At 48.1% G+C, this 12,690-nt stretch overlaps 1 protein-coding gene across 1 annotated transcript; it reads right to left on the reverse strand.

The window, feature by feature from the left end:
* Positions 1-306: 306 nt before the first annotated feature.
* ADAMTS1 (ADAM metallopeptidase with thrombospondin type 1 motif 1) lies at positions 307-8,876 on the reverse strand. Its single transcript, XM_057697614.1, has 9 exons — positions 7,693-8,876; positions 5,769-6,115; positions 5,290-5,422; positions 4,735-4,902; positions 4,013-4,299; positions 3,603-3,789; positions 3,337-3,512; positions 2,257-2,432; positions 307-1,859 (listed from the first exon to the last, which is right to left on the reverse strand). The coding sequence occupies exons 1-9, from the start codon at positions 8,357-8,359 to the stop codon at positions 1,160-1,162; spliced, it is 2,841 nt and encodes a 946-aa protein (XP_057553597.1). The 5' UTR covers positions 8,360-8,876; the 3' UTR covers positions 307-1,159.
* Positions 8,877-12,690: the final 3,814 nt, after the last annotated feature.

Raw genomic sequence — 12,690 nt, forward strand, 5'->3', positions numbered from 1 at the left:
ATAGGCATTTATTACAAACTATAGTCCTTCTTAGAAGGAACACACAAACCAATACTTATAAAGTACATAGAATTTATAGTAACATATTTTACTATATACATATGGAAAAAAGTCATTCTCTTTCATAGTAGAAGAGCTGAACAGACATTCACCAGGATATGACTGTTGGACCAGCTGCTGGGGATGGACCCGCTACCCCTCAGTAGCCTCCCCACCACGAGACACGTGAGCTCAATATCTCCAAACACTGGGGACCCTGTTGTACACACCCCATTCTTGTCCTGGCATTACATTCTTTTTGTGTGATCTTACTGACTTTCTTCAGACACAAACTGTTTTTTGTTTGTTTTTTTTCACATCCGTATTCCTTAAGTAGGCTTACATCAGGAGGAAAGAAATATAGAAGGTACCCAGCTCAACAGGCCTCCCCTAGCTTTCACCAGCATCTGATACATCACTGCTTTTTTTTCCCCTTGTAGGCTGAATGCTGTTTTTAGAAATACATGGCATTGTTTCTTCGTTAAAATGAACTCACAAAGAAAGGCACAATGATAGCACAAGAAAAGAAAGTTGGAGTCATTTGAGTCACTGGACATTGCTAAGCATTTCTCATGCTGGACAGTCCTGAATTCTCAACTCTCAGTAGAAAAGATGGCATACATTCTCTGAAACCACAGCAGTCAGGAACAGTGATGGCTCAAGATCCTATGCGCATTCCTTTCTCCCTCCATGGGTAGTGAGGTAAAGTAAGCCATGTCTTAAATCAAAAATCTCACCTTCCTCCTGCTTTTCATTTCTCAACCTCCACGATACAAAGTATTTCAACAGTACCAGGAAACAGGGATTGTACTATTTCTCAAACTTACTTTGATGATTGTTTCTCTATCTGTCACAGACCTAACAAAAGAAAGAATAATGCCCTGGGGCTTTCCCAAGCTATCTCATTGGTCAGATATGAATGATCCTCACAAACTACCCTATCAAATTTGTAACTGGCAGGAAATTCTGACGATCTAACTTCTTTTCTACCTACCTCTACCTCCTAACTCATCAGCATACCTCGCTGATCACCGGCAAGGTGCACTGGATCCCTCCAGCCTTCTTGATTTCAGTGCATCAGCCCTTCCCCACTGCGCTTTTCCCTCAACAACTCCCCTGCTTAACTGCATTCGGCCATCGTGCAAAAGTCTATGTAATGTTTAGGTTTCTTTAAAGGATCACAGCTCTCCTGAGGCAACACCCCCCCATCGTGGGACAGACACTGCGAGGTTCTCTTTTTGTAACCCTTCCCGCAAGTCTTTGAACATGGCGACCAATCCCCCAGCTGCCAGTGGGGACAAGGCAGGTCCGCACAAGGTCTGGCGCTGGCGGGCTTCACTTCCTTTGCACACTCTGATGCGGGCTGCCCATTGATGTCTCGGCACTCCACCAGCCTCCTCTGCACACCCTGTCCACATGACTTGGAACATTCGCCCCACTCTTCAATGACCCATTCGGAGAAAGTAGGGATGGCGTTGAAAGATTCCTTCTTCTTCTTCACGAAATAGGTGTATTTAATTTTTGGTCGAAGGGCATTACCCACGGTCAGGACCTGGATGGTTAAGGGCTCCTTGAGAGGACTGAAGCTTCGAATTCTTTCCAACGCTGAGGAGGAGCCACTGTATCTCAAGACACTACCTTTGTACGTGATGTCTTGCTCTAAAGTGGACACAGTGAAATCGCCATTCAGGATATACGTGCCATCGGCAGCTTTGATGGCAAGGAAGCTTCCATTATTTCGGGATCCCCTCTGATTCCGTTGTTTCACTTCAATGTTTGTGGCTCCAGTTGGGATTGTGACAATATCGTGATAGCCAGGTCTGCAGACAAGAGAAACAGATATAAAAGTCTCTCATGCACTGGCTAATTATAGTATCCATACTTAGCATGAAACACCAGGCAATCATTTAAGAATGTAATTTTCGTCAGACCTGAGAAAAGTTACATTGAAGTAAGACCTTCAAGAGTAAGGCATTTTAAATAGTCAGTGGGAAGTTGTTGTATAACAAAGGGAGTCCAACTCGAGCATGGAAGATGCCTTAGAGGACTGGGGCAGGGAGGGTGGGGGGGAATCGAGGGGGGGGCGTCAAGGAAGGGAGGGAATATGGGGATATGTGTATAAAAACAGTTGATTGAACCTGGTGTACCCCCAAAAAAAATAAAATAAAATAATAAAAAAAAAAAAAAAAAAAAAGAGTAAGGCATTTTAACCCTTACCTTGCACTAGTAACTGATCCTGATATTTTCTTGCATGTAGATCCATTTCCTCCACAAATACCACATTTATCGAACTTCTTTTTGGAGTCTATGATGCGATCACAACCAGCTTTTACACACTGTCCTTGCACGCAGACAGAAGTGGAATCTGGGCTACATGGAGTGCCATCCACCACCTGAAAAAGGAAGGACGTGTATTTGGTGCTACACATTAACAAGGGCAAGAGATGCTGCTAGGATAACTCTGAACGTTTTCTTCACTAACGTTACATCTCTGCTTTCCTGACTATCAAAATTAAAACAGGACTCTATACACGTCACACACTATCCTTCTCTCTGGCTTTTTTTTCCATAGACATCTGAAAATATTATACGTTTCTTGATTATCTGTATCCTACCTCACTTTTGGGTAAGGTCAAGAAAAGCAGAGCTTTTGTAAATTTGTTTAGTGCTGTATCCTCAGTGTCTAGAATGCTACCTGGCAATAGCAGGTGCTGAATAAATCACTTGCATGTTGAATCTGCAACTGGGAGTTATTTTCATAGCCTTCAGTGATAATGACACATGATAACTGCAACCAAATTCAATTCCATTTTCTACCTCAGAGCCAAATTTATCCCCTCAGCAAAACAATGCTTCTATTAGTTCAGTATATGTCCTCAAACATGAGTTCTCATTGCTCAGACTTTCACTGTTATAAGTCCATTTGCACATACTACTGCTAGTCACCCAGCAACAAGTACTTTGGACCACACCTGAACTATTTTCCAAAACCACTGAATGGTTTCTGTGTTAATACATCATTCACCTAACTATGCATAAAGGGCTTTATTTCATGTATAAGAATAACAATAAGCCCATTGCAAGAATCACAGGTGTTGGATTCAAGCTTCATCCATAACCCCAAACAGCACCAAAGTCAAAGCAGGCAGTTGCCAATACATCTAGAGGCAAAGCAGTTCTAACTTGAAATTGAACAGGTACGCACATAAATTAAAGGAAGTGCAACAGAGCTGGCATGAAAATGGACCAAGCCAAGGCCTTGGTTCTTAGGCAAAAAGTCTGCAGAAAAGTCACTACCTTGGGCTGCAAAACGAAGAAGTAGCCAATGCCTTTGGCTTGACAGATGAGCTTGCACCTGTCCTTGGGTGAGACTCCGGCATACTTGGGTGTCCACTCCACTGCGGGCCCACTCCCAAAGGAAGCTTTGGAGAATTCATTGTGTGCCTCACACTGTTCCTCTCTAAACGTTTTTCCTGGAAAGAGAAGGAGATGATGACGTTACCTGTTTCCAATCTTCATGCACCTGTTTGTGGATGCATCATTTTTACCTTCTCTCTACTCACCATCACTCTCCGGACAGTCCTCAATGTTGCAGGACCTGTAGCGCACGCGCTTGCCCTCGCAGTACTTCCCCCCATTCTTCGGGACCGGGTTGTCGCATTCCCTCATGGTGTACTGGACTCCTCCACCACACGTCCTCGAACAGTCTCCCCAGGGCCCCCACGGCCCCCAGCTTCCGTGAACAGGAGTCTAAATGGAGACACAAAACATTAGTGTTAGACTCCTCTATGGAGACCTTTTCAGGAAATAGAAGAGAACGACATGGGACAAAGAATCAATGATACGGCTCTATCCTGTATCCCTGCGAGAGGCCACAGGTCGGGATGCTAACGTGCTATCAGATGTTTTAGCATCACTTGGTCTCTTTCAATTCTGAATTTTAAAGGAGCGTATGTTAGAGTGGAAAACTCACATCAAAATGCTTCTTGTCGGTCTTGTTCATGCACTTGCCGTTGACACACCATTGCCCTTCTCCACAGCTGGTGCCGTCGGCCCAGGGGAAGTGTTTGGTCTGGCACACCAGCAATCCGCCAGAGGTGCCTGTGCACCAGAGGGTTGTGCATGTGCTGGCCGCGTCTGGGCAGTGTTTGGACTCCTCCCCAAATGTAAATTGGCACTGGCGGTTGGCATCGTACAAGGTCCCCGGGAGATCGGAGGGGAGCTGTATGGGGCTCTGGGGCTTATCCATCAAACATTCCCCTGCAAAGAAAAATGCCAATGAATATTAACAAATAGCAAATTAAAGCATGCAGGGGGTAGATCAGTTTCAGAAAATACTTATCATAAGAGATAATATATAGCAAAGCAATTTGAAAGCTGAAGAGTTTGGGGGGAAAATGCCAGAGAGATTTAAATTATTATTATGGTATTATTCTCAATGGGATATTTCCATGTTAACAATGACAGGAAATCATTGTTCTGCTAAAAACTCAAGTTAATGTACTCTGGGAGCTACCTGACCAGCAGCACTACCTTTTATTGGAAATTAAAATCTAAAAATGTATGCTCTTGACAATAAAAGTCATTTTGAAGGACAGAAAATAAAAAGAACAGAAAAGAAAGAGCTGGTTTAATTGGTACCCTCCAACGTGGATGGTTGGATAACATCTAGAAAGAGTAGCTGGAGCATCTCACCATGACCATTATCCAGAAATGATGTAATCATGTAGGCACTGCAAGGAGACCAGGGCTGGCTGCGGTCCAGATTGGAAAGCATTGACGCCATCATGTGGGAATCCCGGCTGACACCGTTAATGCTGGCACATTGCTTTGCATCATCATGAGGCATGTTAAACACGTGGCCTGAGAAGAAATCCGAAACCCACATGAAAATATAGGTCATTGGCAGCAATTTTTTCCCCCACCAGGGATTCGCCTGTCCAAAGTGATATTTCTAGAGGAAGAAATACATTTTGCAGATCATCTATTTTAGAGACAATGTCTACTTTTCACAGGGTGTGAACACACATGTCAATTTCCAAATGTGTCCCTAGCTCCTACTATCTTATTTTGAATTCCAATAAAGCTGACCATGGTGAGAATAGTGGAAAAATATTTTCTGCAGTTTCTAGAGAGCTCTGGCACCTAAAATAGCAATGTAACCTGCAGACTCTCCCTCTTAAATTGATACATAGTTTATTGATCTGAATTCATGAGTTGGACTGAACTCTCACTCTGAAATAGACTTACCTAATTCGTGGGCTGTGGTGAAGGCAGCTTGCAAGCCATCATCCTCTATGACTGAGCAGCTTCTGCTGGGATCACATACAGTTCCAACATCTGCCATCCCAAGAGTATCACACGTCTGGGCACCACACAGGTCCTACAAGGAGCAAAGGCATGTCCTTATTAATAGAGACAGAGCATGAACCTTGGGGTCTGACTCTTTGATAGGGTGTAGCTTCCCATGTGCTTTGCAGCAGCCACATGTGTGGTTGATAGTCCTTTTAAAAGTAATTTGTGTGACTAAGATTTTCCCAAATGCTGTTCAAACAGGACCGTGAGACTTGAGATATTAAAATATGAAAAGAAATAAGGAAGATGAATCATGCTAGCCAATTAAAAAATATAAGGGCAAAAAAATTGGTGAAATGCCTTACATACATTTGCTTGTTACAAAACTGACTCCCAAAGGAATCCTGTCATCATTGACAATGTCCTCCTCTCACCTGTCTGGTGAAAAGAATGGCCGTGTCATAGTGCTCTGCATCTCGGTCACTGGGCGGGTTGTGCTGCTTTTGCCAGTTACAGAAGTTCCGCAGAGTGAGGGCAGCATTGGAAGTCACTTCTGGCCCCTTCTGTTCCTCATAAATGACCAGGATCTTCACTACCACTAGGCTAACTGAATTCCGAATGCTGGGGTGTTTGTATAACCGGGCTGCCACCGAGAACAAGGTGAGAAGGTAGTGCTTTAGTCCGCTGCCGTGGAACTCTGCCATGGACTGGTCGGCCACGAGCATGGTTTCCACATAGCGGGGGCTGGACACAAATCGCTTCTTTCTTAGGCTTCCAGTTCCTGTAAAGACACAAGACAGAGAGTTTGCCCAGGGGCACTCTAGCCAAGGATAGCTACTTTCCCAGGGTATATAAGGAAAGCCTAACCAGTCAGAGCAAATAATACAAAAATACACCCGGAGCAACAATAACAAAAATATTTGCATCTCTTTTCACTGGAAATGTTATTTTTAAAGTTTTCTCCTTTGCTGTAAACAAAAAGGCCATGTGCTCCTCTGAGAGGGTTAGGCTTTTTTTTTTTTTAAGCAGGATTTCTTTTGTCCTCTTTGAAATCACACAATCTGAAAAAGGCAGTATGCACACCACTCTCCCCAGCTGTAGTAAAATAATCTTGGAGCAAGGGGAGCAGGCAGAGCCCCTGAGTCACTCTTTCACAGGCCAAGACTCAAATCCTGAATGAGATCATCGGGCTCCACGTGGAAGGCCCAGGGCAGGGCTGGGGCCTCTGCCAAGGGGCCGGGCCTGAAGGAATCTCAGCCTGCACTGAGCTGCTCTGCTCTCTCATTCCAAGGGTCCCTGGGGTGCTCTGCTCTGGCCAAATCCGGGCAAGGACCACCCAGTCTGCCCAGCAGCCTACTGCCCCACTCCTACCGCCCCAGAAAGATAAGTTCCTGCCTCGGACCACTGGGCCGCGGCTGATTATTTAGCAAAGAGCCCTCTGACTCCTGGCTGAGACCCAGCTCCCAGGGAAGTCCTACACTGGGCTCTCACCAAGGAGCAGACGTTCACGGGAGAAGAGGAAATCCTACAAGCCACGAGAGAAAGTTAAAAAAGAAAAAGCAGCAAGGCACCAGACAGAATGAAAAGAACTACAGTAAGCACTGCACACAATACAGAGAGTCAGGGGGAGGCGCAGCAGGAAGGATCAGCGGTGACTAACTTTCAACAGTGCTTCGAGAGCAAAATTATGGCCGCGAGAGGGAGCGCAAACTGGGAGACTGGTGGGAGGCGCGGAGAGGCGGGGCCAGCTGGGCAGAGACCTCCCAAGCAGGTTCTGCAGAGGGGCCCTGCCGCCGTCGCCAGCCGGTCCGGGTCAGCCCCTTAAAGGGGGAAGAACAGAGATCCTAGCGCAGCTGTCCAGGCTCGCTGGCTGCACATTCCAAGCTCACTATCTTTCCTCCGCCCTCCATCTCTGCCCTCCTCTGGGCTCTGGGTGCGCGAGCAGGCAGCGGTTACAAAACTAAGCACCAAGTTGCAACTTGACCAAAGGACGCATGCACAATGGTTAAAAAGAAATGAACAGGGTGGAAAGAAGTCGCACAAGCTCACATTCGACTAAAGTGGGAGGGACTGGGTCGAAACGCTTCTCCTTAGCAGAAAAATCATTGATAACGTATGCCGTCTCTTGATCATTCATTATTTGGGCAAATGGAATGAAGTGTGCTAAGAGCAGGATTTGGTTAGTTCACCATCCCAAATCTTAAGCCACATTCCTCCACACCACGTCTCGGTCCCGTCCGCAGACATAGGCTCCCGTCTGCGAACAGGACTTTACCCTGAATTCGCGCAGCAGAGAGAAGGTAGGGAGAGGGAGATGAATGGAGAGACAAGTGGGAGCCACTCTTCTGGGACTGATACCTGTTGGCTGTCCCGTGCGCTGTGGCGCTCGGTCCCGCGGTGGCCACTGCGCCGTGGCGTCCTCGCCCTCCGACACCGCGCCCCCAGCGAGCTGGGTCTCGTCGTCCAGGACGCCGCACTTGGCGCCGCCGCCGCCCCGCCGCCTCCGCCGCAGGAGATGGAACTGGGGCCGCGCCGGCAGCTCCTCCCCGGCGGCGGCGGGGGCGAGGCTCACCGTGGCGGCGGCGGGCGCCGGTTGGATGAAGTACTCCTCGCCTTGCAGGTAGAAGGCTCCGCGCACACCCTCGCAGAGGCTGAGAGCGGCGGCGGAACTGGGGTCGTCATTCACCGTGCCGGAGTAGAAGCAGCGCGCCAGGTCGCCAAGGCGATCGGAACGCGACGCGTGGGGCTCAGGTCTGCGCCCCAGCGTCTGGAGCGTGAAGCCGGGCGCCAGGAAACCGCGGTCTGGCTGCAGCTTCAGGCTCAGCTGCCGGCCGAAGGCGTCCAGGCGGAGATGCGTGGTCCTGTGTCCCGGGTCGCGCTCCAGTGCCGGCAGCACCAGCTCCTCGTCCTCCTCGGCCGGGCGCCCGCGCGCGCCCGGCACCATCAGCAGCGCTGCAGCCGCGGCGAGCAGCAGCAGCGCGGGCGCAGGCTGCGAGCCCCGAGACCGTCGCGCCGTGTTCCCCATGTCACCTCCTGCCGTGCGCCTTCGGAACCCCGCGGGGACCGCTCGCTGCACCGGAGTCCCGGGAGGCACCGCGCGCCGCCGCGCACCGAGCGAAGGGGCTATTGTTTGGGTCCTGAGCGCAGAGCCTCACTGGCCTGGCTCGGGATTGTTAGAGTTAACAATTACTATGATGCTTGGAAAGTGCGCGCAGAGCCAGCCGCAGATGGGGCTCCCGGAGTCACTAGGGAGGAGGCGCTGCAGTTCTGCCGGCGCGCGGGAAGTTTTTCTTCTAGCGAAGCGTTGGAGGCACCGCGCAGCAGGCTCTGGCCGGGTGGCTGCTGCGGAGACAAGGAGCGCCCTGGGACGCCTCCGGGGCAGGGCGACGGGCCACACGAGGATCGGCGCCTGGAGCCCCCTTCGATCTCTGCCTCGGTCGCGGTGCACCTCGCTCGGCGCAGGGCTCTGTGCTCTCTGCCCTACTGCGCGCCCCGGCTATGCAAAGGCCCCAGGCTCTGAGCCGCTTTCCAGCGAGTGCAAGAACCGGGCAGCCCGGGCCGCCTTTTTATAGTCTTTGAATAGGTCTCCGCCCCCACCCCCCCTTTACCCCCTTCCTCCTCCCTCTTGGCCGCCTTTCCATCCCCCAGGACGCCGCCCCTTAAACTCAGTCGGTGCTAAAACCGCGCACTGCGCCGCGGGCCGGGGCGGGGGAGGGGGCGGCTTCAGCGCTGGCTCGGCGCCACTGGCTCTTCAATCCGGGGGCGGAAGACGCAGGAGGGGCGCTGTGACCAGCACTTTGTGCGTCCGTGGCTGCTGCGGGGAGAAGGTACTGCCTTCCACCGCGCCTTCCCCCCGCCGTGTTCCCGGACCACCGTCCCTTTCCGCTGCCCCTTTCGTGCGGGAGCGCAGTTCGCGCGCGGGGCTGCTGTTTCCAGAAGGGACGGTCCGGGTGGAGAGCGGAGTCCCTTCTCCAAGATTTCCCTGCCCGGGGGCTGTCCTTGCGCCACCCACCTCTCTCACCGCACCCCATCCTCCGCCAGCCCCCTCCTTTTCAATCTGGGAGATGAGTCACGGCTCGCCTTTCTAGAAAAATACCCCACTCCATTTGTCTATCTCCCTGGCCTGCCACAGGCCTGTTTGCTGTAGCGCGCTCTCTCTTCGCCCCACCTTTTCTCGGGAAAGCTTGATAGGGCCAGCGCGTCCCCTAGAAAGCGTGCCTGGGTGAGGCGGCCAGGAGACATCCTCCAGGCCCTTGATTTTAAAATGCGTATACATTGACCTTCCCCCTTCCACCATTATCCCCTCTGTCCCCCACCACCCCCGCCCCCGGGCCTTAGAGATTTACTGGGGGACCCAAGTTCACACTTCCGGAATAGGTGATCTGGAATGCGGTTCAATTCCCTAGAGCCTAGGCAGGGAACTGCGTATTCTCTTCATTTGAGAAATAATCAACTCCCGCCCCGTCTGCCTGCTTCCATCTACTAGCAGCTGCGGGACGTAGGCCAGGTTGACACAAACGTCAAGGAACCCCACTTTTCCACCCAGGGAGCGGCGGCCACGCTGGGGCCAGAAAGTGTGCAGTGGGGGAAAGAAGGCAGTCGGTTTCCTTCCCCGACCCCTCCCTCCTCTTCCCAGAGGAAGGGAAGAGGCTGCCTCCGCCTTAAGAAAGCGAGACCAGCTGAGCCTTCCCACCTCTATCTAGGTCTCTAAGCAAAAGCTGAGCAGCTCTTCCATCGAAAAAGAGGGAGGGGCTCAGTGACACAAGAGGAAGGAAATGTTTCGTAACGTTTCCCCAGGCCGAAAACCACGGGGACAATAGTGAGAACGATCGCTCCAAGCCCGGGACAGACCCCTGTCCCTCACACTCGCGCGCTCCCACTTCCTCTCCCGGCTCCGTCTCCTGTCTCGCCGCCCCCGCCCCTCTATTTTCACCAAGTTGGATCTCGGCCCTTTCCTCACCCCTCCCCAGATCTTCCCAACTTCATTCTGTTCTACCCAGAAGCGTCCCCTGCAAGTCCTCCAAAGCGTCCCTCTTCCAACTTTTGCTCTCAGAAAAGCGTTCCAACTTCCTCTTTTCTCTCGGAGTTCTAGATCGCCTCCTTGAAAAACAAAAACAAAATCTTTATTTCCCACTCTTTAGGAAAGATCAAATCAGAAACAATGGCACAGAGAGGCAAACGGTCTAAAACAACCCCTGGCCCCCACACACTTAGGCATGGATGCTTTCTTAAGGGTAATTGTCCTCTCCTAAGGTCATTAGGATAAATGCTGAATGAGTAACGCAGAAATTACGTACATTTTAACAGCAGGTTAAGGTAACTCCATGACCAGTTTTTTCCTTAGCTTCTCCAACTCTCCCACCATCTAACTTTTTGACCGTGTTTCTGCCCATCCCCGTTCACCCAGTCTCTCACCCCATTCCATTTTGCCTTCATATTTAGTATGGACATACACACTCACGAGTGGCCCCATTCATTTCCACATCGTCTAGCCTAATCCATTCTGTTCATGTTTGAACTAAGGTTTATTCCTCTCTGCTTCACCTGTTTCATTGACCAAACATCCCTACTCCTTAGTTTAGTTTCCAGACTTTTTTTTTTTTTTAAATACATTTCCCTCCTCTGTTACAGTAGTTTTTTAATTTTTTTTTTCTCATTTCATTTGTTCTTTCTCTCCAGCTAGGTGGAAGGTGAGATGCTTAGGAGAACATTTGAGGAAAAGTCATTTTCAAACACTTACAAGAGCTTGACTATGGAATTGTGAAGACACGATGGCAAAGCCATCAATAAATTTTCACATCTCTTGCTAACAAGTGGGCCCTGGAAACAGCACATGGTGACCAGCAGTTGGGACCTCAGATGGGCTTTGAGATGGAGATTTCAGACGCTTGAGGCGGCCCAGGGGCTGAGAGGCTTAACAGATTCATAAGGGAAAATGTGATTCTCTTGAATTGGGGCAGGATGGGAAATTCAGAAGACCAGCAGAAAATGTGTAGTTTTCTGAAAACTCATGTAATGCATTCCAGTGTGTCAACTCCCCTACATAAACTTCAGCTTTTAAAATGGATTAATGCAAGTTTGGCCTTAGTTCATTTCTGCCTTCAGTGCATTCTTATTGGAGTTTGTTTAGTTCAAGGCATACATTTCTAATCTTGAATGGCTTACTTCAAATCTATTATAATTTTTGCATATTTCATGTTGTATATCCAAATAGAGCTGAAAAAAACAGAGAGCTAAAGTCAAAAGTGGCCAGGAACATGGCTTTTTTATTCACTGGGTTTCTTTCCAGATTTCTGTTCTTTTGCATAATGATTCCAATCTGTTGTGCACCTGTAGTTCTGGGAAATGATTCTTTTTTAATCGTTTCAACAGAGGCATGGATGTAGGAGTTGCCAATTACTAAGCTTGAAAAAGTTCATGCATGCTTAGAAGAACATTTAATCTACTTACTTTTTTTCTTTCTCTCTAAAGATCGGCACTCTTTAGGCATTTGTGGTAACACACAAATATATACACATAACATACATGTATATTTATAAAGAAAATTGTGAATTGAAAGAATAATTCACTGTAGAAACAAGACCAACAGAGCAGAATTCGTGCATGGCACTAGTAAAAGTGACCTGTACTATTGGGTCCTTGTAAATTAGTTTCACAATCTCACCCTTATAAAAATGTTTGCTCTTTGATTTAAACTTGCATCCAAAAGATCTCATGCTGTCTTAAACTCTGCCATATTTCTGATTTTCTTTTTATAGGCTACATATATGCTTGTATAAATATAAATCTCGATATGTTCTAATTTATTGACTTAACCAATTTTTATTATTTGTAGAGATGACCTAATAAAAGTTAAAATATTTGACAGAAAAATATTCTTACAAAGAACAGTTTGACATTTTAAAAGCGTTCTTGTCCCCTGTTAACAGAAAAGAAAAAGTTTCACACATTTTAAAGATAGAATACTAGATTGATAATTCTTGAGAATTCCGTACCAAATTGAGTATTCAACAAGTAACCATGAGAATCTGGTCATATACATGAGCTATTAGCATTGTTTTAGTGTAAACATTGTGTACAGAAATGATTAATGTACCCATTTCATAAATATGTAATGCTATTTATTCATATTTTCATCCCATAGGATTTACCAGTTAGACATAGGAAAGCTGTCTAGCGTTAATGATTCTTCTGGGAACATATGGTCTAAAATAATATCGGACAAATGGATATTTTATTTGATTATAAATGAGGAAATATGATCTCTTTTCATCAGGTTATACACCCGGAAATGTAGCAAATATTGAAAACAGAAAAATGAATGCATATTGCATTTGGGCTTACAATTGCTATGAT

This window comes from Hippopotamus amphibius, chromosome 10 (assembly GCF_030028045.1).
Source record: "Hippopotamus amphibius kiboko isolate mHipAmp2 chromosome 10, mHipAmp2.hap2, whole genome shotgun sequence".
Classification (NCBI taxonomy): Eukaryota; Metazoa; Chordata; class Mammalia; order Artiodactyla; family Hippopotamidae; genus Hippopotamus; species Hippopotamus amphibius.